Below are 25,821 nucleotides of genomic sequence, written 5' to 3' on the forward strand. Positions count from 1 at the left end.
GTCACAGATTGCAACTCTTTCGAGTACAATCACAGTTCTTGGTTTCCGGGAGTGGGACATGAACCCACAACCCTAAGCAGGACGAGCAAGGTGCAGATAGCCCTAGTGGGGGTGTGGTGGGGGGAAGGAATCAAAATAGGCTAAAAGGTGGAGATAAAATAATGGATGGAAATACATTTAAAAATAATGGAAATAGGTGGGAAAAGAAAAATCTATATAAATTATTGGAAAAAAAAGAGGGGATCGGAAAGATGGTGGGGATGGAGGAGAGAGTTCAAGAAGATGAGGTTCTCCAAGCTCCTGGCTTTGGGCGCAGGGCCCAGTGCGCAGGCGCGCCGTCTGGAGGCGGGGCTAGGGGACGCCGCGCAAGGTGGGGCGGGTGCGACGCTCCGTGACGTCACCGCGTCCACGGTGCGCAGTGAGCGGCCGGCGGGCGGGGCGGGTCGGCCGGGCGCGGGGAGAGCGAGGGGCGGGGCTAAATCGCGGTCGCCTGACGTGACGTGACGTGACACGACGCGCTGCGTCAGCCGGGCCGTCACCTGATGCGGGACCGGGGCGGCTGGAAGATTGTGACCAACATGGCGGCGCTCGGCCTCTCCTCCTCTTGAAGGAAGCCGCTTGTTGTCTCGTCAATAAAGAAGGAGACCCGTCCCCGGCGAGCGTTTGCGTGTGTGTGTGTGCGCGTCCAGGCCCCGGGGATGGCTCAGTGCGTGCAGAGCGTCCAGGAGTTCATCCAGGACACCTTCGTGCCCATGGTGGCCGTGCTGTGCAGCGAGGCCGCCGAGAGCTCGACGCGGAAAAACAACCTGAGCTTCGCCGAGCTGGTCCGGCCTTTCTGCCGCCTCACCTCCGAAGGTTGGTACCGGGCGGGAGGTGGTGGAGGGAGAAGCCGCTGGGGCCTGGTCCCCGGGCCCAGTGGGTGCCCGCATATTCCCTCCTCCCTTGTCACTGCAGCCCGGGCTCGGTGGGTGCTCAGCTCCCCTCTCCCCTCACTGGCCTGTCAGCTGGCCCTGAGCTCCCGGCTTTAATGGGCACAACAGCAGCCAAGTGGCAGAGCTTGGGTTTAGTTATCTTCCAGTGACTAACGTGGATTTCATAGACTGTTTGGACCGAATGGCCAGTTCCTGTTGCTGTCTGCGTTCCCCAGCCACATCTGAAACTCTTTCGAGTTATCAACAGTCACAGATTGCAACTCTTTCGAGTACAATCACAGTTCTTGGTTTCCGGGAGTGGGACATGAACCCACAACCCTCTGATTCAAAGGCGAGGGTGCTGTGAACTGAGCCACATCTGAACCCTGACATCAAGATGCGGCTTGAAATGTGCTGTTAGTTTACATTGAGGCGCCCACGGTTTGTGGGGGTGTGGGGTGGGGGGGGGGGGAAAGCCCGCAAAATCTTGAAATGTCACCAGAAAATGCTGGAGATACTCAACAGGTCTGGAAGCATCTGTGGAGAGAGAAATAGAGTTAACATTTCAGGTCAACTCCATGTTGTCAAAGCGGGAAAAAGTTAAGAGATGTCATGTTTTAAGCAGGGAATACGGGATTTCCAGTATTTGCACTATTTTGTTATATTAGTGACAAAGTATCGAAGCCCTGCTGAATAAACTCAACCTGTTGGCTTTTTAGGTAACTCGAATAAGTTTTGTTCCAGACCAGAGGTCCAGTGAGGCTCATTTGTTCTCCTTGAAATGTAATCTCCTGATCAACAAACAGCAGCGCCCTGTAGTTGCCCAGGTCCGCTTGTTGCCTGTAACATGAAATGAGGGTGTACACTTTCATCTAATGTTCAACTGAATATATCCCAAGAGAGTGCAGAGCATTTGGAATTGTATAACTAAGAGAGAGTTATTGGTGTTTACAGGTGTGTCATTGCTGATGATTTAAGAGAAGCAAACCATGGAAGGATTTTTTTTAATGTAGCAGTACATTGGCACTTATGTAAAAAATCATGCAAAATTTAAACATCTCTCAAGGAAGTAGCAGTTCTGTGCATAAATAATACATTTCATGTTTATAAAAAAACTACTGTGGATGCTGGAAATCGGAAATAAAAACAGAAAATGCTGGAAAGGCTCAGTGGGCCTGGCTGCATCCTTGGAGGGCGAAACAGTTGACATCTCAAGTATGTATGACACTTCTTCAGAGCTGAAGAGAGGTGTGATGGATTTTATACTGTGGAAGAAGTGGAGCAAAATTGGAGGTCAGGGATAGGTGGGAGCTCAGGAGAGATTTTATGTTTGCTTTTGTTAATAGGAATGTAGCACCGTGCAGAATTTTAATTTCTGCAAAAATAACTCAATTGAGCTGACAACTGAAAGCTGAGACAAGGATGGAATCTATTATTTTTAATTTTGTTTTAAGTAAGACTGGTCTGTTATGTTGAGTTCAGATTTACCAGTCAACCAGTGATCTGTTCAATTATGAAATTATCCTTGCTGGTATTTTGAGTTTCATGCTACAACTTTGAATTGGTGTTTACCTTGATGTCCAAGTGTAGCATAGAGCAGTTAAATGTGTGGTGACATTGAAATTTGTGTTAATGCATCCAGTAGGACATGGCATCACTAGGAATATGTATCAGCTGTGGTATACTGGTATTTGCAAGCGTGGGCTGCACCACCACCTCCAATTTCCCCCTCCAACTCTCCCAAGTATCCTGACTTGAAGATGTTTTTTTCAGTTTGTTCATGGGATTGTTGCTGCAAGGCTAGTATTTATTGTTTGCCCCTAATTGCCCTTGAGAAGATGGGTAGTGAGGTGCCTTCTAATTGAGTGCCTTGCTGGGGCTTTTGACAGGTCAGTTAAGGATCAGTCACATTGCTGTGGGCCTGGAAACACCAGTAGGCTAGAATGGGCACACACAGCAGCAAACCAGATGCATTTTTTTATGACAATCCAGTAGTTTCATGTTCACCATTATTGAACCTGCCTTTTTATTCCAGATTTATTAATTAATTGAATTTAAATTCCATCATCTACCCTAGTGGGATTTGAACTTGTGTCCCTAGAACATTCGTCCTGGTCTCCGGACTATGAGTACAATGTTACTGTTCCCTATTGCCGTGCTTTCATCATTGCTGGGTCGCAATCCTGGAATTCCCTCACTAACGCCATGGTGGGTGATCCTACACCAGTTGGACTGCAGTGGGTAACTCACCACCACCTCCTCGAGGACAGTTAGGAGGATGCTGGCCGAGCCAGCGGCATCCTGTGAATGAATAAAAATTGCGGACAGTGCTCAATCTTATAAATTATGAACAGATTTAGTGAATCAATGCATAAACCTCGCATAATAATTTCCTACTTTTATTACTTTGCTCTTGTATTTGTTCCCTTTCAGCATTCCAATGGTCTAATGCGCAATTGTAGTGCATTTTCAAAACCAGGATGCAATTTAGAGCTCGAGGAACACCTGATATCTTCCAATTGAATTGTCACTGAATTTGCTTAGTCTTCACCTGCATTGCAAGAACAGAATCATTCAATATAAGCCGCGGTGGTTTGTGCCATTGTTTGTCCTTAGATATTTAAGGCAATAGATAACCTGGTGAATCTGTGTGCTCTGCATTATATGGTAGGCACCCATTTCTGTGATGTGCATTCTAGTTTCAGTGCCCTCCAGGATTAAGTCTGAGGTTTTACCACTCCCTAAGCACCAAATTTGAATTTTTAAACAAGGAAGCAATAAAATGTTTAACATAGTACCGCACAGAGGGATGCCGTTCAGCCTTTTGAGTTTGCACGGACTCTTTCGAAGAGCAGCTCAGTTAGTCCCATAACCCTGCTCTCTCATATCTCTGCTATTTTTTTTCTCCTTCAAATGTTTATCTAATTCCCTTTTGAAGAAAGAAAGACTTCCATTTGTATCATGCTTTCCATGACCACGGGATGTCTCAAACAGCTTTCCAGCCAGTAAAGTACTTTTGAAGTGTAGTCACTGTTGTAACGTAGGAAACGTGGGAGCCGTTTTGTACACAGCAAGCACCCACAAACAACAATGTGATAATAACAGTGTTTTAGTGATGTTGATTGTGAGGTAAATTTTGATCAGGGCACTGGAGATAACTCCACTGCTATTATTTGAAATAGTGCCGTGGGATCTTTCACGTCAACCTGTGAGGGCAGATGGAGCTTCAATTTAACACCTTATTCAAAAGACGGCACCTCGGACAGTGCTGCACTCCCTCAGTGCATTGAAGTGTCAGCCCTGAAGGTTGAACTTGTTTCCACCCTGCATTCCAAGTCCTAACCACTTTTTGCTGTTTTTAAAAAAAAAAATTCTCAAGTTGCCTCTGGTATTTTCCCAGTCACCTTAAGCCTGTGCCCTCTTGTCATCAATCCTTTGCTGTTGGAAATAGATTTTTCTTTACTCCATTTTAACCCATTATGATTTTATACTCCTATGAAATCTCTTCTCCTCCTCTGCTCAAAAGGATAGCAAACCCAGCTTCTCTAGTCTATCTACATACTTTACAGTATCATCCATGGAACCATTGTAGTAAATCTCTTTTGTACCCTATCCAAAGCCTCAGGCCCTTCCTGAAGTGTGGTGGCCAGAATATCCATCTGGGACTATGCTAGTTTTTTAACATAGGTTTAGCATTGCTTCCTGGCTGTACTCTATGCCTCTATTTATAAAACACGGGATCCCAACTGCTCTCTTGTTAGCCAGTCCATCCATTGAAGATTTGTGCACAATCGCTCCCAGGTTTCTGTTTTTGCACCCCCTCTAAAATTGTATTTCCTCTCTTCATTCTTCCTCCCAAAATGTAGCAACTGTGTACAAAATGTGGAAAGCGAAATGGGTGATCTATGACTGTAGGTGTACATTTTAATTTGGCACAGTCCAAATATTTCCCGCAATGTGTTGACTATCCTTCACATAATTACATGTTTTTTAAAACACTAAACTTTCAATTTTGAATGTATGGTCACCCATTCCATCTCTTAAAGATAAATTGGCAATCTGTTAGGCTGTGAAAATTCTTTTTCTTTTTGCATTTAGATAATTTCTGCTCAAATTTTACAAGTATCTGTTGTGACAGTTACATTCCATGCTGTGTTTTCTTAGTGGCACTTAATTTTCCTCCATAAAATGATTCATTCAAATGTTTTGTTTTTTTAATCAATTTTCTCACACTGACTGCTGTTTTCCAGTTCCTTCCTATCTGCCTTAATGGTTGGAATTTATTTCCACTTGCACTTAGTAGAGGTTGCTGGGTTTAATTTATACAGCAGATTTCCTACACACTAAAAAGCATTAGTATAAAATGCCACCATTTATATATTGCAATGATTTTTTTCTAGCTATTTGCTTTGTGCCTTTCGGTTGAGACATTAAACCCAATGCCATCTCTGCCCCCTCAGGTGAATGCAGAAGATCTTATGGCCCTATTTTGAAGAAGGGGAGTTCTCCCTGGTGTCCTGGCAGATATTTAACCTTCAACCAACATTGTAAAAGAGATTATCTTGTCATTATAACATTGTTTTTTTGTAGGAGTTTGCTGTGTGCGAATTGATCACCGTGTGTCCTGCATTACAACAGTGCCTTTTAAAATCGCTTGGTCAGCTGTAAATTGCTTTAGGCCATCCTGATGTCATGAAGGTGCCAGACCCTGTATCCGGGAAGCTCGGGATCGGACGTGTACCGGACATGGGGATTTTTTGTACTTTTGGGCCCGGGGATGGGGTAATAGGATAACTTAAAACTGGGCTGATTTCATCACTGGGCTGGGAAAGGACGGGATGAGGGGCAGACCAGGCCGGCTTCCGCTGTCAATCCCGGACCCAAAGAGCAGGGGATAGATTCTTGGTAAGCAAGGGTGGGGAGGGTGAGTGATAGGTTATGGGGGGTGGGTATGATGCACATTTCAGGTTACTATCAGATTAGCCATGATCTTGTTAAATTGCGAAACAGGCTAGGAGGGCTGAATGGCCTACTCCTCCTTGTTCATATGTTTGTCTGTTCATAAGTAGAGGTATGGAAGTCAAAAGCCAGGAAGCCATGCTAGTTTGTTATAAACCCTTAGACCTCAGCTGGAATATTGTCTAGTTCTGGGCATCATACTTTAAGAAGAATGTAAAAGCCTTGAGTAATACCAGAAATGAGGAGCATCAAGTGTAAAGGCTAGAGAAACGAGGATTGGTCTCCTTAAAGTATCACAGAATTGTTATAGTACAGAAAGAGGCCATTCAGCCCATCGTGTTTGCACCAGCTCTCCAAATGAGCATTGACTCAGTGCCATTCTTCTGTCTTTTTCCTGTAACCCTGCACATTGTTTCTGTTTGAATAATCATCTACTGCCCTCTTGAATGCCTCGATTGAGCCTGCCTCCACCACACTTCCAGGCAGTGCATTCCAGGTTCGAACCACTTGCTGTGTGAAAAAGTTTTTTTTCTCACCTCACATTTTCTTCTTTTGCAAATTATGTTCAATCTGTGCCCCCTCGTTTTCGATCTTTTTTATGAGCAGGAACAGTTCCTCCCTATCTACTCTGTCCAGCCCCCTCATGATTTTGAACACCTCTATCAAATCTCCTCTTAGCCTTCTCCTCTCCAAGGAGAACAGTCCCAGCTTCTCCAATCTCCAATCTGTCTTCAACTGAAGTTTCTCATCCCTGGAACTATTTTTGGGAACCTCTTCTGCATTCTCTACAATGAGTTCTCATCATTCCTAAAGTGTGGCACCCAGAACTGTACGCAATACTCCAGCTGAGGTCTAACTAGTGTCCTGTACAAGTTCAACATAACCTTGCTCTTGTACTCTCTGCCCCTATTAGTAAAGCCTAGGATATTGTCTGCTTTATTAACTGCTCTCTCCATCTGTCCTGCCACCTTCAATGACTTATATGCATCCAGGTCCCTCTGATCATGCACACCCTTTAGAGTTGTACCCCTTATTATCTATCGTCTCTCCATATTCTTCTTACCAAAATGAGTAGGGAATATAGTGGCAAGATTTAATAAATATTCAAAATTATGAAGCATTTTGTTTGAGCAAGTAAGGGGAAACTTTCTGCTGGCGGGAAGGTAACCAGAGGACACATTTAAGATAATTGGCAAAAGAAGCGTGGGAGATCATATTTGATGCAACAAGTTTTTACCTGGAATGCGCTGCTTGGAAGGGTGGTGATGGCCATGATTATGGGAGAAAACAGGGGAGTGGGACTTAAGGCATAGCTCATTCAAAGAACTCACAGGCATGATGGACTGAATGGCCTCCAGGGAGCTGGTGGGGGAGGTCTCTTGTGGCCACCTACTCAGTGTATTACTGTGCATTCTCATGCACTCCAGGTAGCTTTTTAATCAGTATGGAATTGGAGCATGCAATGTCAGGCTACTACAATGAGTCATAACATTTGTTTAATCTGAGTGAATTTTTGCTACTTTTTTTTTTGTCTAGTTCATATGCGAGATCCTAACAACCAGAGCCATGTTATTAAAAACCTGAGGATCAATGTTACTGGAATTGTTACCCAGCCACCACAACAGACTGCCATTCGAAAGCTGTTAAGTGAGGTGGTTTCTGCCAGTCAGCCTGCCGAAGGATTGGTTGCTAATGTGATTACAGCAGGAGATTATGATCTTAATATCAGTGGTAAGCTTTCAGTTTCATGTTTATTAATTACGTTTGCTATGAAAGGTACCTCAACATGTGAAAGCTGTTTGAAGTTTATACTTGGTTCTAAGAGTTGGAAATTTAAACAAAAAGCTTGTTTAGCCAACACTTCCTGAAAGTTTTATCTCCCAGCATATGCATTCACGTGCTTTAATTACAATTATAGCATAATTTTGCAGTCTCTAGATCAAGAAAATTTGGGGTTCTCTGTATCCTATCGATGTGCAGTGCTTAGCAGTAACTTCACATAAATGCATATTGTATAATTACTTCTGGCTAAACAGTTTTTAAGTTACCAATGTTTCCTCTTTGACAAGGTTGTTTTGAAATGTTTGGCGCAAAGTGGATAATTCATTGAAACTTGCCCAATACATCCTGTTTGTGGTTGATTTGAAGTAGCCATAAGATAATTTTGGTGTTTTGCTTCAGGTAAATAGTGGAGGAGGAAACCTGCATGAGAGGGGGGATTCGGGTAGGTGTAACTCCTGGTGATGGTTTGGAGCAGGTTCAAAGACCTCTTCAACTATCCCTTTGGCATTCTCGCTCCTTAAGGAGCTCGGGATCTTTGGCTGCCTGGTGAGGAAGGTGGCAAGGCGTCAGAGGACCTTCTCGTATGCCTCCTTCCAGGCCCAGCCAAGGTGGCTATCCGCAGATCCAGGTTGGAAGCGGCTGTGAAGGGGTGGTCACAATGGCTGCCTGCCTCTCCCCTGTGGTCTTGGTCACGCTGGGGTGGCAGGCAGCCATTAGAGAAGGAGCATTTTGTATGCTTGAGGCTATCCCTGATTGTTTAGACATTGCCAGACTGGTGTGTTTGGATGCTGAGGACAGCATTAATTCTTTCTCAGTTTCCTTTTTTCTTAAGCTTAAGTTCTGTTATTAGTTGCCCTGACACTTTTTGGTTATTAGTTGATATCACCAGTGCATCTTTACTGGTGATACCATAAAAGGCATGAAGAGGGAATTGGAAAAAAGGGCCTTAAACCAATTTCCATACAGGAAGAGTTAGGAAAGAACAAGGCTCATTTGAGGGAAGAGTTTTATTCACCCAAGAACCATGACACAGGAGAACTTGTATGGGATTTAACACAATATGACAGGAGCTTCATGCAATATGTACTGAGTAAAATCATACTAGTAGCTGCAAAATTAACCCATTAATATCCAATTTGAAGCAAATTTTTCACTGCAATGCATAAAGATTGCCTGGATCACAGATTCTTCATTTGTAAATTCATCGTACATCACTTGTTAACTTTTGAGACAATTCACAGGCTGCAAGGTAATTCTCAGTTGTCAACCTCTGTACTTCCTTTAAGTTGTGAAATTTTGTGGTCTTGTATGAAGTAATAACTTATTGTGACTTTACACTTCAAGGCAGAAATATCTCTCTTTAAAATGTTAGTGCATTTTTTTTCTCTTACCAACTAAGTTGCATCAATAGGTGACTTATTTTCTTGCTGGTTGCAATGTGCTTGTCCAGGCTAATTGAGAAATCCAATGGGGTGATCTGGAGAATGATGCCTCAAACCTTTGCAATTTAAATGTTAACATGAGTGCATCTCAGGTGAGTTTGTATTTGAATTTTTGTACCTGTTAGGGGTTTGCTGATTCGGTAGCATGTATGTCGTTCATGCATTTCTGCAGTGCTGATGGTTCTGAGCTGAGTCCACACTCTTTGAGCTAAATTAAATGAGCAGTGCAAAGTTTGTAGTAGAAGTTCACTTTCTAGTGCAAGTTAGGAAGCTTTATATTCTATTTTGATTCAGAACATTGTGTTCAAAGTTTACACTTTGGTGGAGTTACTCTGTTTTTGGAATGCAGCCTCTCTAGGAAATATTGAAATGCAAAGCAGTTTTTACCATTGTCTTTTTGAAATGCTGTGTAGAAAATCTTACAAGCCGATCAACGTGAGCTAATATGGTTTAGTAATTTAAAGCTGCTGAAAGATTTGAGGGTGACATAAAATGTCTGTGTGATACGTAGTGATTGGGAAGATATACTTTTTAAAAAAAAAACTTAGTACATCTTGGGATGTGGGCATCACTGGTGAGGCCAACATTTGTTGGCCATCCTTAATGTCCCTTGAATTAAGTGACTTGCTCAGCCATTTCAGAGGACATTTAAGAGCCAGATCCATTGCTGTAGGTCAGGTAAGGATGGCAGATTTCCTTCCCTAAAGAACATCAGTGAACCAGATGGGTTTTTATGACAATCAATGATAATTTCATGCGCACTATTGCTGAGACTAGCTTTCAGTAATTCCACCAGCTGCTGTGAGGTCTGAAGGTGGATAAATCACCTGGACCAGATGGATTACACCCCAGAGTTCTGAAGGAGATAGCTGAAGAGATAGTGGAGGCGTTAGTGGTGATCTTTCAGGAATCACTGGAGGCAGGGAGGGTCCCAGAGGACTGGAAAATCGCTAATGTAACCCTCCTGTTTAAGAAGGGAGTGAGGCAAAAGACGGGAAATTACAGGCCGATTAGCCTGACCTCGGTCGTTGGTAAGATTTTAGAGTCCATTATTAAGGATGAGATTTCAGAATACTTGGAAGTGCATGGTAAAATCGGGCAAAGTCAGCATGATTTCATCAAGGGGAGGTCATGCCTGACAAATCTGTTAGAATTCTTTGAGGAGGTAACGAGTAGGTTAGACAAAGGAGAGCCAATGGATGTTATCTACTTGGACTTCCAGAAGGCCTTTGACAAGGTGCCGCAGAGGAGGCTGCTCAGTAAGTTAAGAGCCCATGGTGTTAGAGGAAAGGTACTAACATGGATAGAAGATTGGCTGTTTGGCAGGAGGCAGAGAGTGAGGATAAGGGAGTCCTTCTCAGGATGGCGGCCGGTGACTAGTGGAGTTCCACAGGGGTCAGTGTTGGGACCACAACTTTTCACTTTATACATTAATGATCTAGATGAAGGAACTGAGGGCATCCTGGCTAAGTTTGCAGCTGATACGACGATAGGTGGATGGACAGGTAGTATTGAGGCGGGGAGGCTGCAGAAGGATTTGGACAGGTTAGGAGAATGGGCAAAGAAGTGGCAGGTGGAATACAACGTGGGCAAGTGTGAGGTCATGCACTTTGGTAGGAAGAATAGAGGCATAGACTATTTTCTAAATGGGAAGAGAATTCAGAAATCATGGGTGCAAAGGGACTTGGGAGTCCTAGTCCAGGATTCTCTTCAGATTAACTTGCAGGTTGAGTCGGTAGTTAGGAAGGCAAATGCAATGTTGGCATTTATTTCGAGAGGACTAGAATATAAAAGCAGGGATGTGCTGCTGAGGCTTTATAAGGCCCTGGTCAGATCACATTTAGAATATTGTGAGCAATTTTGGGCCCCGTATCTCAGGAAGGATGTTCTGGCCCTGGAGAGGGTCCTGAGGAAGTTCACGAGAATGATCCCAGGAATGAAAGGCTTAACGTATGAGGAACGTTTGAGGACTCTGGGTCTATACTCGATGGAGTTTAGAAGGATGAGGGGAGATCTGATTGAAACTTACAGAATACTGAAAGGCCTGGATAGAGTGGACGTGGAGAAGATATTTCCATTTGGAGGAGAGACTAGGACCCCAAGGCACAGCCTCAGAGTAAAGGGAAGACCTTTTACAACAGAGTTGAGGAGAAACTTCTTTAGCCAGAGAGTGGTGAATCTATGGAATTCATTGCCACAGAAGGCTGTGGAGGCTAGGTCATTGAGTGTATTTAAGACGGAGATAGATAGGTTCTTGATTGGTAAGGGGATCAAAGGTTACAGGGAGAAGGCGGGAGAATGGTGTTGAGAAACTTATCAGCCATGATTGAATGGCGGAGCAGACTCGATGGGCTGAATGGCCTAATTTCTGCTCCTATGTCTTATCGGATTTGAACCCATGACCCCTGGGGATTAGTTTGGGCACCTGGATTACTAGTCCAGTGACGTAAGCACGATGCCACTGTCTGCCCCGTGATTGATAACCGGATTCTTGTACTGGATGTGATTTTACTTTTGCTAGTGTGTTTGAGAGCATGATATATGCTGTAATATAGATCAGTCAATAGACATCAGCCCTGGCATGGGCTTCAGAAATTAGCAGGCATCCCTTGGGCTGGACTAGCCTACGCAAAAAAAATTCACTGCAGCACATAGCCATCAGTAGGAATGGCATTCTATTTTAGGGGATCAACAGCTTCGTTTTGCATCCTCCAACCTAAGATCTATGCTTCTGAAACTCCTTCAGTCTGAAGTGACCCTGAAGTTAGCCAAATTTATTTTTATCTAAGACCTGAAGAGCTGGGGAGAGAATCTGGAAAGGAACAAAGAGCCTGGCTTCTACAGAGGAAATATCTGTGGTGACCCCTTCAGTGTTGGCATAGAGATCAACGCCTATTTTTAATTAATTGAGCAGTAGTAGGTTGCAAGAAAAGGCAAATGCGTTACTTGCCTAATTACATAATTCTGTTCTTTGGTCATATTGCTGGGTAGGAGCATTATTGTAATTTTTTTACTGAATAATGTCACATCCCTCTTTCAAAATCTTATGCTTCTCCCATGCTGTTATATTATTGGTGACTGTCTTGCTCAGCATAGTTTCTATAGTATCTGGTCAAGTTTAAGCCTGCCAACACCTCCAATACCGTGTCACTCCCTAGCTCAAGATTATGAGGGGCATGGACAGGGTGGATAGGGAGCAGCTGTTTCCCTTAGTTGATGGGTCAGTCACAAGGGGACACAAGTTCAAGGTGAGGGGCAGGAGGTTTGGGGGGGGGGAAGTGAGGAAAATCTTTTTTACCCAGAGGGTGGTGACGGTCTGGATTGCACTGCCTGGGAGGGTGGTGGAGGCGGGTTACCTAGCATCCTTTAAAAAGTACCTGGATGAGCACTTGGCTCGTCATAACATTCAAGGCTATGAGCCAAGTGCTGGTAAATGGGGTTAGGTAGGTAGGTCAGGTGTTTCTCACATGTCGGTGCAGACTCGATGGGCCTAAGGGCCCCTTCTACACTCTGTGATTCTGTCATGATGACTGACCTATAGACAGACAATATCAGCATATATCCAGAATAGTGCTGATGAACTTGGAACTGGGTCTTCTCATCCTGGTAGCTTTGATTTTTATTGAAGCTTTGTGGGGTTTTGTGGCCTGAATACAGAAACTTTTAAGTGAGGAAACTTCATGTGTTCACATTTAGACTAGTAGTGGTAGAGATGTGAAAGTTAGGTTTGGCCTTGATCCCTTCATGATCAACTAAAATATATATGTGCATATGCATAAAAAATTTTGCATTTCTCGTCCACAAACCTTATAGTTGTCACAAAATTTATCGACTTTGCTATTCTCAATCCTTGTGTCTACTTTTCCCATTCAATTTTATGTTGGCTTTAGTAGGTCCCAGCGTAAAATAACCCAATGCTTTCTGGAAAAAAATTGCTTGCAAACATGTTTCTCAATAAACTGAGAATTCCCAGTCTCAAAAATAAGGTTTCATCAAAAAAAATTTGCAAGTCTACTTCACAAACCCATTGAATTGTCTTGTTTTGACTTGAAATAACTTGTTAGTTTTCAGCCTCCCTGAAAAGCCTGGCCTTCTCGTTGACGGCCTGGATTTAGCGGTCAGTGATGAAGCAATGGTGCGCCCCCCCCCCCCCCATTCACCTCTAAGAAAGCTGCCCCACAAAGACCTGCCTTTTCCTGACAGAAGTTTACATCTGGTACATGGGATGCGCAGCAGTAATGAAGACGGTTTAAGAAACCAATCATGGTGAATTTTTCACAAAGACAGCAAACCAGGAAGTTAAAAGAACTGAATTATTTCGCTTTTGATTTAGAATTTCAGGTAACACAATATATTGTAATTGGATTAAGCTAGAAGCTAAGCTAAAAAAAAAACTTTTTACCACAATGGAGAAACATGACATTTCACATTTGAAGTTAGCTTTTCAAGATCCAGTGAGGGTGTGTAGCAGTAATTATGAACTTAGACCACAGTTCAAAAACTCAGTTACACCTCATTCAGCAAAGTGTAACATTTTCAAGGGTTTCAACAGCAAGATTAACTGACAAGGGCGGGTGTCTACGTCGGTTAAGAGACTTCTGATTGATTGTGGTTTGGGTGGTATGGGGGAGGGACACTTAATGCACTTGCGTGAGAAACACAAAATTACTTGATAGCAACTTCCTGATCTCCGCCTTACTCTGCGCAAAGTAGTCGTCAGTTTCAGTGGAGTAATGACCGTGACCACTGACAGCTTCACCATCTTCGCCGCCACAAAATATGGGCCGATATTGTGCTATGCTACTGGCCCAGTAATCCAGGGCCTGGATGAATGATCTACAGACATGAACGCAGACCCCACCGCTACAGCTGTAGAATTTAAATTCAATTAATTAATAAAAATGGAATTTAAAAAAAAAAGTAACAATAATGGTGATTTTGAGGTTTTTAATGAGAATCCAGTAGCTCCATCTGGTTCACTAACGTCACTTTAGGAAGGGAAATCTGCAGGTCTTAAACCTGTCTGGCTGATGTGAGGCTCGAGACCTACAGCAGAATTGTTGATGCTTAACCTCTAGCAAGACATTCAGTTACATATGGGTGGGCCTAGCAGCCACAGCCACATCCTGTGAGTGAAATATAACAAATCTTTCAATGCAAGTAAATGCACAAATGGAAGCTATCCAAATCAGGGTAAGATGCACTCTCCTGTTCCGTGGAAACAGTGGGAAGCATAATGAACATGAAGCAGAAAGTTCTGGAAACGCTTGGGTCACGGGGCATCTGTGGGAAAACATTTGTTGTTTTAGGTTGGTGACCTTTCATTAGAACTGGAAATTTTTTTTTTTTAGAGATTTCACCTCTTGCTTGCCTTCGCATGGTCCATCTCCTCCCTTGAGTGCTCTTTCAACATTTCTGGTGTAAGACCTGTTCAGTCTCTAACTTCTTTCAATTCTGATCAAAGGTCAGCAACTTGAAACATGAACTTTCTGCACAGATGCTACATGATTTGCTGACTTCCAGCATTTTCTGTTTTATGACCGATTTCTGATTTCCAGTATCCACTTGGCTTTTGGGTAGAATGAACATTTTGTGTTTTTTCACAAGTGTGGATGTCCAATAAAAATGCAGAAACTTGTATTTTGCCGTAGCATGTTGTTGAAACCTAGCCAGAAAGGGCCCATTATATCCTTGACTGATTTTTTGTTTGTGTCCAAGTTATATTCTGTATCGCACAACAATGAGCACTGCTTCTGACATCCGTGTTAATTATGGTGATAATTTAATTAGCTAAATACTGAGATTGCCTCAATTAATCCCTTGGTTTGCCTTCCTGGCTGTAATTGAATTAGAAAATGTGGTTGTTTAACAAGTGGGGTGGGTCCTAACGTGTTCTGTCGGACTGTTACATTAAATCTTTGGGAGAGGGTGGAAAGCGGATAGGAACATAGGAGCTAGGAGTAGGTCACATGGCCCATTTGAGTCTGTTCTGCTATCTGATGTGATCTGGTTGTGGTCTCAACTCCACTTTCCTGTCCACAGCCCAGAACCCTTGACTCCCTTGTTGGTTCAGAATTTATTTAACTCTGCCAATGACCCAACCTCTACTCCTCTCTGGGGAAAAGAATTCCATGGCCTAATGACCCTCTGAGAGAGAATTTTCCTCAGCTCCGTCTTAAAAGGGAGACCCCCTATCCTCCTGGCATCCACCTTGTCAAGCCCCCTCGGAATCTTCTGTGTTTCAATGAGCTCACCTCTTATCCTTCTGATTCCAAGCGCTATTGTCCTGATGAGTGCAAGACGAAAAGCTTCAGCAATACTCAAGTTCTGTACTACCGAACGAGCATTTGACCTAATAGTCTTGTTCCTCCCCATTCTTTTAATATTCCTCCTTTTTCAATCCACTATCAGATTCCCATTTAAAGTAATTCATAGACTTTGCTTCAATGACAGTGTGGAAGAGAACTTGACATTCTGACCACTGAAATGTGCAAATGAATTATATCTAACCTCTCCTTCATTACTTTTGTGATTTTTAAAAAAAAAATGATAGTTGACTTAAATTTATGCCCTCTTGGCCATATCGCCTACCAGATGGAATAACATTATAACTATTTAACATTTGATAGTATTAAAGACATTTATCAGGGCAATCTTCAAATCTTCTCAGTTTGTTTCTCGGCCAACATTCCGCCCTCGACCAATATTACTAAAAAAATTACCAGAGGATCAATATTTTGTGTGCCTGTGTAGTTTCCCTACGTTGCAGCAGTGCCTGTACTTCAGAAATTCTTCATTGGCTGTCAAGAATTTTAGGACATCCTAATGTTGTTGTGCAAGATGTTATATGAGTAAATTTGCTGCTTTATTCACAGGGGAAAAATCCCTAATGTATATCGTAACAGCAGCCTTACTATGAATTTACACCTCCAGTGAGGTGCCCAAAACAGTGCACAGTAGTCCAGCTGAGGCCTAATTTAAGACTTTGCGCGAGTTCAACATCATCATTCTTGCTGATGAACGTGTCTGGAATTTAGGCTCCCGTTTGCCTTTTCGACGGCATATGTATTTGGGCTGTCACTTTTAATGAACTGTGTAACTACACTTGTGCTTCATATTTTATTCATTCACGGGATGTGGGTGTCACTGGCTAGGCCAGCATTTAGAATCATCGCGTGGTAGAGGTCTGCAGCACAGAAAAAGGCCCTTCGGCCCATCGAGTCTGCGCCGGTCAAACAAGTGCCTAACTATTCTAATCCCACTTTCCAGCACTAGGCCCCATAGCCTTGTATGCCATGGCATCACAAGTGCACATCCAAATACTACTTAAATGTTATGAGGAGTTCTGCCTCTACCACCCTTTCAGGCAGTGAGTTCCAGATTCCCACCACCTTCTGGGTGAAAAAATTCTTCCTCACATCCCTTCCAAACCTCCTGTCCCTTATCTTAAATCTATGCCCCCTGGTTATCGATCCCTCTACCAAGGGGAAAAGTCCCTTCCTGTCTACCCTGTCTATGCCCCTCATAATTTTATACACCTCAATCATGTCCCCCCTCAATCTCCTCTGCTCCAGGGAAAATAACCCCAGTCTATCCAATCTCTCCTCATAACTAAAACTCTCCAGCCCAGGCAATATCCTGGTAAATCGCCTCTGCACTCTCTCTAGTGCAATCACATCCTTCCTATAATGTGGATTCCAGAACTGCACACAATCCTCTAGCTGTGGCCTAACCAGCGTTTTATACAGTTTCAGCATAACCTCCCTGCCTCGGCTAATAAAGGCAAGTATCCCTTATGCCCTCTTAACCACCTTATCTACCTATCCCGCTACCTTAAGAGACTGGTGGACATGCACACCAAGGTCCCACTGATCCTCGGTACTTCCCAGGGTCCTACCATTTATTGTGTATTCCTGTGCCTTGTTTGTCCTCCCCAAGTGCATCACCTCACATTTATCTGGATTAAATTCCATTTGCCACTGATCAGCCCATTTGACCAGCCTGTCTATATCCTCCTGTAATCTAACGCTATCCCCCTCACTATTTACCACCCCACAAATTTTCGTGTCATCCGCGAACTTACTGATCAACCCTCCTACGTTCAAGCCTAATTTGTTTATATATACCACAAACAACAAGGGACCCAACATCGATCCCTCTGGAACCCCACTGGACACAGGCATCCAGTCACAAAAACACCCCTTGGTCATCACCCTCTGCTTCCTGCCACTCAGCCAATTCTGGATCCAATTTACCAAATTGCCTTGGATCCCATGGGCTCTTACCTTCGTTAGCAGTCTCCCTTGTGGAAATCCAAGTAGACTACGTCAAATGCATTGCCCTCATCCAGACACCTGGTCACCTCTTTGAAAAATTTAATCAAATTGGACAGAATTAATCTACACTTGGAGAGGCAGGGATTAATCAAGGACAGTCAGCATGGTTTTGGCCTCCCTTTAACAAAACCATGCTGACTGTCCTTGATTAATCCCTGCCTCTCCAAGTGTAGATTAATTCTGTCCCTCAGAATTGCTTCCAATAGTTTCCCCACCATGGAGGTTAGACTGACTGGCCTGTGGTTCCCTGGTTTATCTCTTCATCCCTTCTTGAATAACGGTACCACATTGGCTGTCCTCCAGTCCTCTGGCACCTCTTCTGTGGCCAGAGAGGTATTGAAAATTATTACCAGCGCCCCTGCTATCTCCTTCCTTGCCTCACTCAACAGCCTGGGATACATTTCATCTGGGCCTGGAGATTTATCCACTCTTAAGCCTGCCAGACCACTTAGAACCTCCTCCCTTTCTGTGCTAATTTCTATAATTATATCACAGTCCTTCTGCCTGATTTCCAAACCCATGTTGTCCCTCTCACTTGTGAACACCGACACAAAGTATTCATTTAGAACCTCACCTACGTCTTCCGGCTCCACACACAAATTACCACTATGGTCCTTAATGGGCCCTACTCTTTCCCTAGTTACCCTCTTACTCTTAATGTACTTGTGAAATAACTTTAGATTTTCCTTTATTTTACCTGCCAATGTTTTTTCATGCTCCATTTATGCTCTCCTAATTTCCTTTTCAAGTTCCCCCCAACACACACTATACTCCTCTAGGGCTTCCGCTGTTTTGAGCCCTTGGTATCTGCCATAAGCCTCCCTTTTTCACAGAATCACAGAGTGTAGAAGAGGCCCTTAGGCCCATTTTCTCTTTATCCAATCCTGTATATCCCTCGACATCCAGGGGTTCCCTGGATTTGTTGGTCCCATCCTTTGTCTTTACTGGAATACGTTGGCCCTGTACTCTCCTTATTTCCTTCTTGAATAAGTCCCACTGCTCTGATGCAGATTTAACTAAAAGTTGCTGCTCCCAGTCCACTCTGGCCAAATCATATCTGATCTTATTAAAATCGGCCTTCCCCCAATTTTGAACCCTTGATTTCTGGCCCATCCTTGTCCTTTTCCATAACAACCTTGAATATAATGGAGTTATGATCACTACCTGCAAAATGCTCCCCCGCTGATACCCCTACCACTTACCTGGCTTCATTTTCTAAAATTAAGTCCAGGACTGCCCCCTCTCTTGTAGGGCCTTCTACATCCTGGCTTAAAATGCTTTCCTGGATGCATTTTAAGAATTCAGCTCCCCCTAAACCTATCACACTAATGTTAGGGAAGTTGAAATCCCCCACTATTACTACCCTATTATTTTACACTTTTTATTGCCCATCGCTAATTGTCCTTGTTTAGAGGGCATTTAGGGGTCAACCACATTGCTGTGGGTCTCGAGTCACAAATAGGCCCGGGCAGGTAAGGATGGCAGATTTCCTTCCCTAGAGGATATTAGTGAATCAGATGGTTTTTTTCCCGACAATCTGTAATGGTTTCATGGCTTTTAATTCCAGATTTTTATTGAACTTCGTGGTGCGATTCGAACCCAGGTCCCCAGAGCATTATTCTGGGTTTTTGGAATACTAGTTCAGTGACAAGACCAATATGCCATCATCAACACCCCCCACCCCCCTCCCCATTCCTTCTATTATATGCAAAGCACAACATCTTCTTATATTGCTCCTTACAGTATTTTATGATTCTGTCAGAATTTGTTGTCACTCCTGTTTGATATGAGTAAGTTCTGACATCAATCCTCTATTGTTCTAAGTCCTTTAAATTATGCATTTAACAAATAAGAATGACGTCTATATTGGCTCCTGTGGAGCACCACAATAACAATTATACTTTTATACAACTCCTGTAATGCAATAAAATATCCCAGGATGCTTGCTACGATAATTATAAAGCAAAATTAGACACTCAGCTTTGCAAGGCAATAATAGGGCAATACAGCCAAAAGCTTGGTTAAAGAAGGTTTTAAGGAATGCCTTAAAGTAGGAAGGCGAGGTGTCAGGAGCGTATACTTGTGCTTAGGGGCCTAGGCAACTGAAGAAACAGCCACCAAAGGTAGAGCGGTTAAAATTGGAGATGCTCCAAGAGGCTAGAATTAGATGAGCGCCGATATCTCGAGAGTTGTAACGCTGGAGGAGGTTAGAGATCTGGAAGGTTGAGGATGAATCATCCATAGGTTGGGGATTGCTATTGTCCAAAATCTTAACCAGACAAGCCATGTAAGCACCATAGCTACAAGAGGAGCATGAAGGTTCAGTCCAATGACAAATGGCCCACCTCCTGACCTCCCATCACATATGAGACTCCAGTCAGGAGGATGGTTCAATATTCATCTCACATTCTCTTGGATGCATCTACAACATTACAAGCTTCATAACATCCAGAACACAGCAATTCACTTGATCAGCACCACTGCCACTGGACATTGTGCCCGTGTCGGAGAAGGTGAGTGTGATGTGGTTGCGGTGTGTGTAATCTACAGGGTGTATTGCTGCAACTTCCCAATATGTTAGAACAGCACCTCCCTTCCCTGTGACCTTGAGCAATGAGAAGCTGCAATTTCATAGGAAGATTGTTGCACACGAGACGCAAGCAATTCTGGCTTGGCTATGTTGTCACTCCATTGTTACTGGGCCAGTAGTATGGAATTCCTGACCCAGCACCTTCCCTCAAGGACTGCAGAAGTTCAAGCAGAAGGCCCACCACCACCACCTCAGGTCAATTAATGGATTGGCAATGAATGAAGCCTTGAGTGTGCTGACTACATCTCGAGAACATATTTTTAAAAATATTCAAACTTCAAGCCAAGATGGTAATGCTGTCTCAGTGTCCTGCATAACCACAGTGTGCAAGATTTTGTTACGATCTCTGAAACTACCTGTGCATTGAAACTGTTCCTTCATTGAAACCTGCTAAGGTTAAAGGGACAGTGGTAGTGTAATTATAATATTGGCTAAAGGACAGAAAGCAGAGCAGAGTGGTGAATACTGTTTTTCAGACTAGAGAGGAAGGTTGGTATTAGGACCATTGCGGTTTTTGATATTTATTGATGTCCTGGATTTGGGTAGGGGGCAAAATTTCAAAGCTAGCAGATGACCAACTCAAATCTAGTAAGTAACGAGGAGGCTAATAATGGACTTGAACAGGGTGTAGAGTGGTGAAATGAGCAGTCATGCAGCAGATATTTAATGCAGAGAATGTCAAGTGAAATGTCTTGGTAAATGGAATGAGGAAAGGCAATATAAAATAAATACTATTTTAAGGGGGTTGCAAGAACAAAGACTTGAGGGTGGCACTACAAGTTGAGAAGGCTGTTGAAGCATATTGGATCCATGGCTTCAGGATTCTTGGTTTTATTAATAGGGGCATAATGTATAAAAGTAAGCAAGTTATGCAAAAACTGTATTACAGTAATTAGGCCTCAGCCAGAGTATTGAGTTCAGTTTAGCCCGGCACACTTTAGAAAGGATGTCAAGGCCTTGGAAGAGTGCAGAGGAGATTTACCAGAGTGACCAGGGACGTGGGACTTCAGTTAATGAGGAGGTTTGAAGGTCGTTGACAATTTTGGGTGATTAAATAATAAACTCTTTCTGGCGGTAGAAATGTTGGTAGCCAGAGGACATTGATTTATGGTGATTTGCAAAAGAAGCAGAGATGATTAAATGTGGCAACTTGTGGCCTGGTATGCACTGCCTGGAAGGTCGGTGGAAACACATTCGGGAGTAACTTTCAAAAGGGAATTGGATAAGTATTTGCAGGGAAAATTTGCAGGGCTATGGGGGGTGGGGAAGTAGGAGTGCGGCTGGCTGGATCATTTTCAAAGAGCCAGCACAGTCACAATGAGCCAAATAACCTCATTCTGTGCTTGTTTTAAGATATTTTAACGTGAGGGAGCTAGTCCAGATCTTCATCCAGATATTCTTATAAACTCACCAGCATTGTGGGATTGGCTTTCCTAGTTCTCTTTTCCTTTCAAGAGAATGTACACGCCTTCAAATGGCTAGTGCACATGAAATCAGTTATTGTGTTCCTGTCATCTGCATGAGATCGACAACTAAGAGCAGACCAGTGATTCAATGTATTCATCTGTGCAAGTCAGTGCAGCATGTCATATGACATGACAGAATCACTTGTGATGGAATGAGGGAGGTAGTGGTATCAGATGTTGGAAGATTTGAAGTTAGAAATGGTGTTTGGTCATTAGGCAAAGCCTCTCAATCAGATTTTGGCAGCTGGACTTGCTAGGAAAATCTTATGCTTAAGATTGCTTCTCTGTATGAAGTAACTTCCCTTTGAAAATGACAAGGGGAAGAGAAATTACCACACACTACAGAATGCCAAAGGAAAAATTTCTAAACATTAATTTTTAAATAAGTTGCATTTGTACAGTGCTGTGAACAAAAAAAATCCCAAGACCGTGCAGATAGGAGTAGGCCATTCAGCCCCTTGAATCTGTTCAGCCATTTTATTAGATCATGGTTGATCTGTACTTCAACTCTGTTTACTTGTCTTTACCGACATCCCTCGATACCCTTCTGGAACAAAATTGCTTCCATCTCTTTCATGAAAATTTTCAATCGATGCAGTATCCATGGCCTTTTTGGTGCTCGGGGAGAAAATGTTCCAGATTTCCACTATCCTTTGTGTGGAAAAAGACGTAGCTACTTTCATTTAATTGGCCGAACTGTAATTTTAACCTTCTCCCCCACATTCACAAATAGGAATTGATTGGGTATTGGCACTGAGCCATGGATAGAGATGCTGGATTGCAGGACAGAAGTTTTGGGAAATGGAGCTGAGGCAGCCAAGGATTCTGCAGTGAGGGGAGGGAATGCACAAAAGGCTGGAATCAAAGGGCAGCTAGGGTATGGTCGTGCTGCAGAAGGAGCTGAAGATAAGGGCAAGCGTTTAAAATTAAATATGTGGAACACAAGCCGACCCAGGTCAGTGAGGTTTGGAATGGTGGCGGAGCTGTGTAGGACGGATTGCTGTGTTTTGGACAAAGAGGATGGGATGCCGCACTGAAAGGATTGGAAATAACTGGGTTTTGAGGTGATCGGGTTTCATTGTTGGCGTGGTGACTGTGGAGCAGAAAGTAAAAAGAAACGAGTAGTCTTGATGATTGGGATGTGGCATTTAAAGCTCTGCTCTGGGTCGAGCTAGATGGCATGCACTTGCAAGTTGAAGCTTACTTTAAAAGGGGTTTGTTTCTCAATGTTTGGGTTCCGCTAGGGCCATTCAGCTCCTGACCTCACTACAGCCTTGGTCCAAACATGGACAAAAGAGCTGAACTCGTGAGGTGAGAGTCCTTGACACCAAGGCAGCATTTGACCGAGTGTGGCATCAAGGACCCCTAGCAAAACTCAAGTCAATGGGAATCTGGGGGGAAAACTCTCCACTGTTTGTAGCACAAAGGAAGTTGGATGTGGTTGTTGATGGTCAATCATCTCAGCCCCAGGACATCAACGTAGGAGTTCCTCCAGGGTAGTGTCCTCTGCCCAACCATCATCAGCTGCTTCATAAATGACCGACCTTCCGTCACAAGGTCAGAACTGGGGATGTTCATGAATGATTGCAGAATGTTCACCGTTTGCGGTGACTAAGATACTGAAGCAGTCCATGTTCAACATTCAGGCTTGGGCTGTTAAGTGGCAAGTAACATTCGTGCCACACAAGTGCCAGGCAATGACCATCTCCAACAAGAATCTAACCATCTCCCTTTTGCGTTCAATGGCATTATCTCCGCTATCAACATCCTGGGGGTTACCTTTGATCAGAAACTAAACTGGAACAGTCATAAATACTGTGGCTACAAGAGCAGGGCAGAGACTGAGGCTGCTGTGGAGAGTAACTCATCCTCTGACTCCCCAACTCCTGTTGTCCAGGTACAAGTCACAAGTGAGAAGTGTGATGGAATACACTTGCCTGGATGAGTGCTGCTCTGACAGCACTCCAGAGGTTCGACACCATCCAGGACAAAGCAGTCCACTTGATTGGCAGCCCATCCATGAACATCCACTCCCACTACCACCAGCGCACAGTTGCAGCAGTGTATACCATTTACAAGATGCATTGTAGCACTCACCGAGGCTCCTCGACAGCACCTTCCATACCGTGACCTCTACTACCTAGAAGGACAAGGGCAGAAGATGCATGGGAACACCACCACCTGCAAGTTCCCCTCCAAGTCACTCACCATCCTGACTTGGAACTATATTGCTGTTCCTTTACTATCATTGGGTCAAAATACAGGAAGTCCCTTCCGAACAGCACTGTAGGTGTACCTACAACACAGCAGCGGTTCAAGAAGTTAGCTCAGGACCATCACCTCGAGGGCAGTTGGTCTTGCTGGTGATGCCCACATCCATGACCGAATAAAAATAAAGGTTGTGTGGGCCGTAAAGTGCCTAACCAAAAGATGAGGTGTTGTTCCTTGAGCTTTCTTTGAACTACATTGCGGCAGCATAGGAGGCTGAACATCTAGAGGGCAGTGCAGGAGTGGGGCAGGGAATTAAAATAAGTGATCGTCAGTCAGGACCATGCTGTGGGACGCTATGTAGAGGAGACCACATTGTTAACAGGGAATGCAATATATTAAATTGAAAGAAGTACAAGTAAATTGATATCTCCCCTGGAAGGAATATTTGGGACCCTGGATGGTGAGAAGGGAGGAGGTAAAAGGGTTGGCATTGAAATCTCCTGCATTTGCATGGAAAGGTGCCATGGGAAGAGGGGGTGTGTTGGGCTCGATAAGCAATGGACCAGGGTGTCGGAATTCAAGGACGTCCAATCCCTCTTTATCTTCATCCCCCACCAGGACAGCCTTCAAGCTCTCTGATTCTTCTTCAAATGGAGACCGAACCAGTCCCCATCCACCAACCTCCTCTGCCAGGCTCAACTTGCTCTGAACAACTTCTCCTTCAACTCCACTCACTTCCTCCCAATTAAAGGTGCTGCTAAGGGTACTTGCATGGGTCCCAGTCATGCCTGCCTTTTTGAGGGATATGTAGATCATGCATTATTCCAGTTCTACTCGAGCCCCCTTCCTCATCTGTCTGGTATATTGATGACTGTTGATGCCATCTGCTCTGGCCTTGAACCAGAACATTTCATTGACTTTGTTTCCAGTTTCCACCCTTCCCTCACCTTCACCTGGTCCATCTGACACTTCCCTTCCTTGACTTCTCTATCTCCATTTCTGGATGTAGACCATCTACTCATGTTCACTACAAACCCATGAACCCCCACAGTTACTTCAACTACACTTCCTCACGCCCTACTTCCTGTAAGGACTCCATTCCATTCTCCCAGTTTATTCGTCATATCTGTTCTGATGATGCAAACTTCACACCAGCATTTCCGATATATCTTCCTTTTTCCTCAGCTGAGGATTCCCACCCAGCGTGTTTGACAGTACCCTCCACCATGTCTGATTCATTCCCTGCACTTTTGTTCTTGCCCCTCCCTGTGTCTCTCCCAGAATCATGGTAGTGTTCCTCTTGTCCTCACCTTCTAACCCATTAGCCTCCATATTCAACAGATCTTCCTCTGCCATCTCCAGTGAGATTCCATCACCAAACACATTTCCCCCTGCCCACCCCTTTCAGCATTCCAAAGGGACCGTTCCATCTGCGACATCTTAGTCCACTCCTCAGTTCCCCTAAGACCCACTTCCTTCGCTATGGCACCTTTCTGTGCAAGCACAGCAGATGCAACACCTGTCCTTTCATCTTTTCACTGTTCAAGGCCTCAAACGCTCTTTCCAAGTGAAACAGTTATTTACTTGAACTTCTATCAATTTAGTACACTGTGTTCTCTGTTCACAATGTGGTCCCCTCTACATTGGGGAGACCAAACACAGACTGGGTGATTGCTTTGCGAAACACCTCCACACAGTCTGCAAGCATGACCCTGAGCTTCTGGTTACTTGTCATTTTAATTCTCCACCTTGCTCCCATGCTGACCTTTCTGTCCTTGGCCTGCTGCAGTGTTCTAGTGAAGCTTAACGCATGCACAAGGAACAGCACCATATCTTTCGACTCGGTATCTACAGCCTACTGGACTTAGTTGAGTTCAACAGCTTTGGATCATAACCTCTGCCTCCATCTTGTTCAATGTGTTTTTTTTCCTTTTTTTGTTTTGCTGAGTTGGTCTTCATCTAGAAGCATAGAAAATAGGAATAGGTCATTCGGCCCTTCTAGCCTGCTCCGCCATTTAATATGATTGTGGCTGATCCTCTACCTCAACGCCACACTCCCGTGCTCTCCCCATACCCCTTAATGCTTTTAGACTCGAGAAATCTATCTATTACCACCTCAAATAT

The 25,821-nt window shown here is 43.9% G+C and overlaps 1 protein-coding gene across 2 annotated transcripts in view; it reads left to right on the forward strand.

Annotated features, from left to right (window-relative positions):
* Positions 1 to 530: 530 nt before the first annotated feature.
* trappc8 (trafficking protein particle complex subunit 8) overlaps positions 531 to 25,821 on the forward strand; it is a 151,809-nt gene continuing 126,518 nt past the window's right edge. For both annotated transcript variants that reach the window (XM_078541129.1, XM_078541130.1), the window contains exons 1-2: positions 531 to 855; positions 7,407 to 7,601. In XM_078541129.1, coding sequence (XP_078397255.1) covers positions 699 to 855; positions 7,407 to 7,601 — 352 coding nt within the window. In that variant the 5' untranslated portion in view covers positions 531 to 698. The remainder of the gene's footprint in view (positions 856 to 7,406; positions 7,602 to 25,821) is intronic.

This window comes from Cetorhinus maximus, chromosome 4 (genome assembly GCF_964194155.1).
Source record: "Cetorhinus maximus chromosome 4, sCetMax3.hap1.1, whole genome shotgun sequence".
NCBI lineage: Eukaryota > Metazoa > Chordata > Chondrichthyes > Lamniformes > Cetorhinidae > Cetorhinus > Cetorhinus maximus.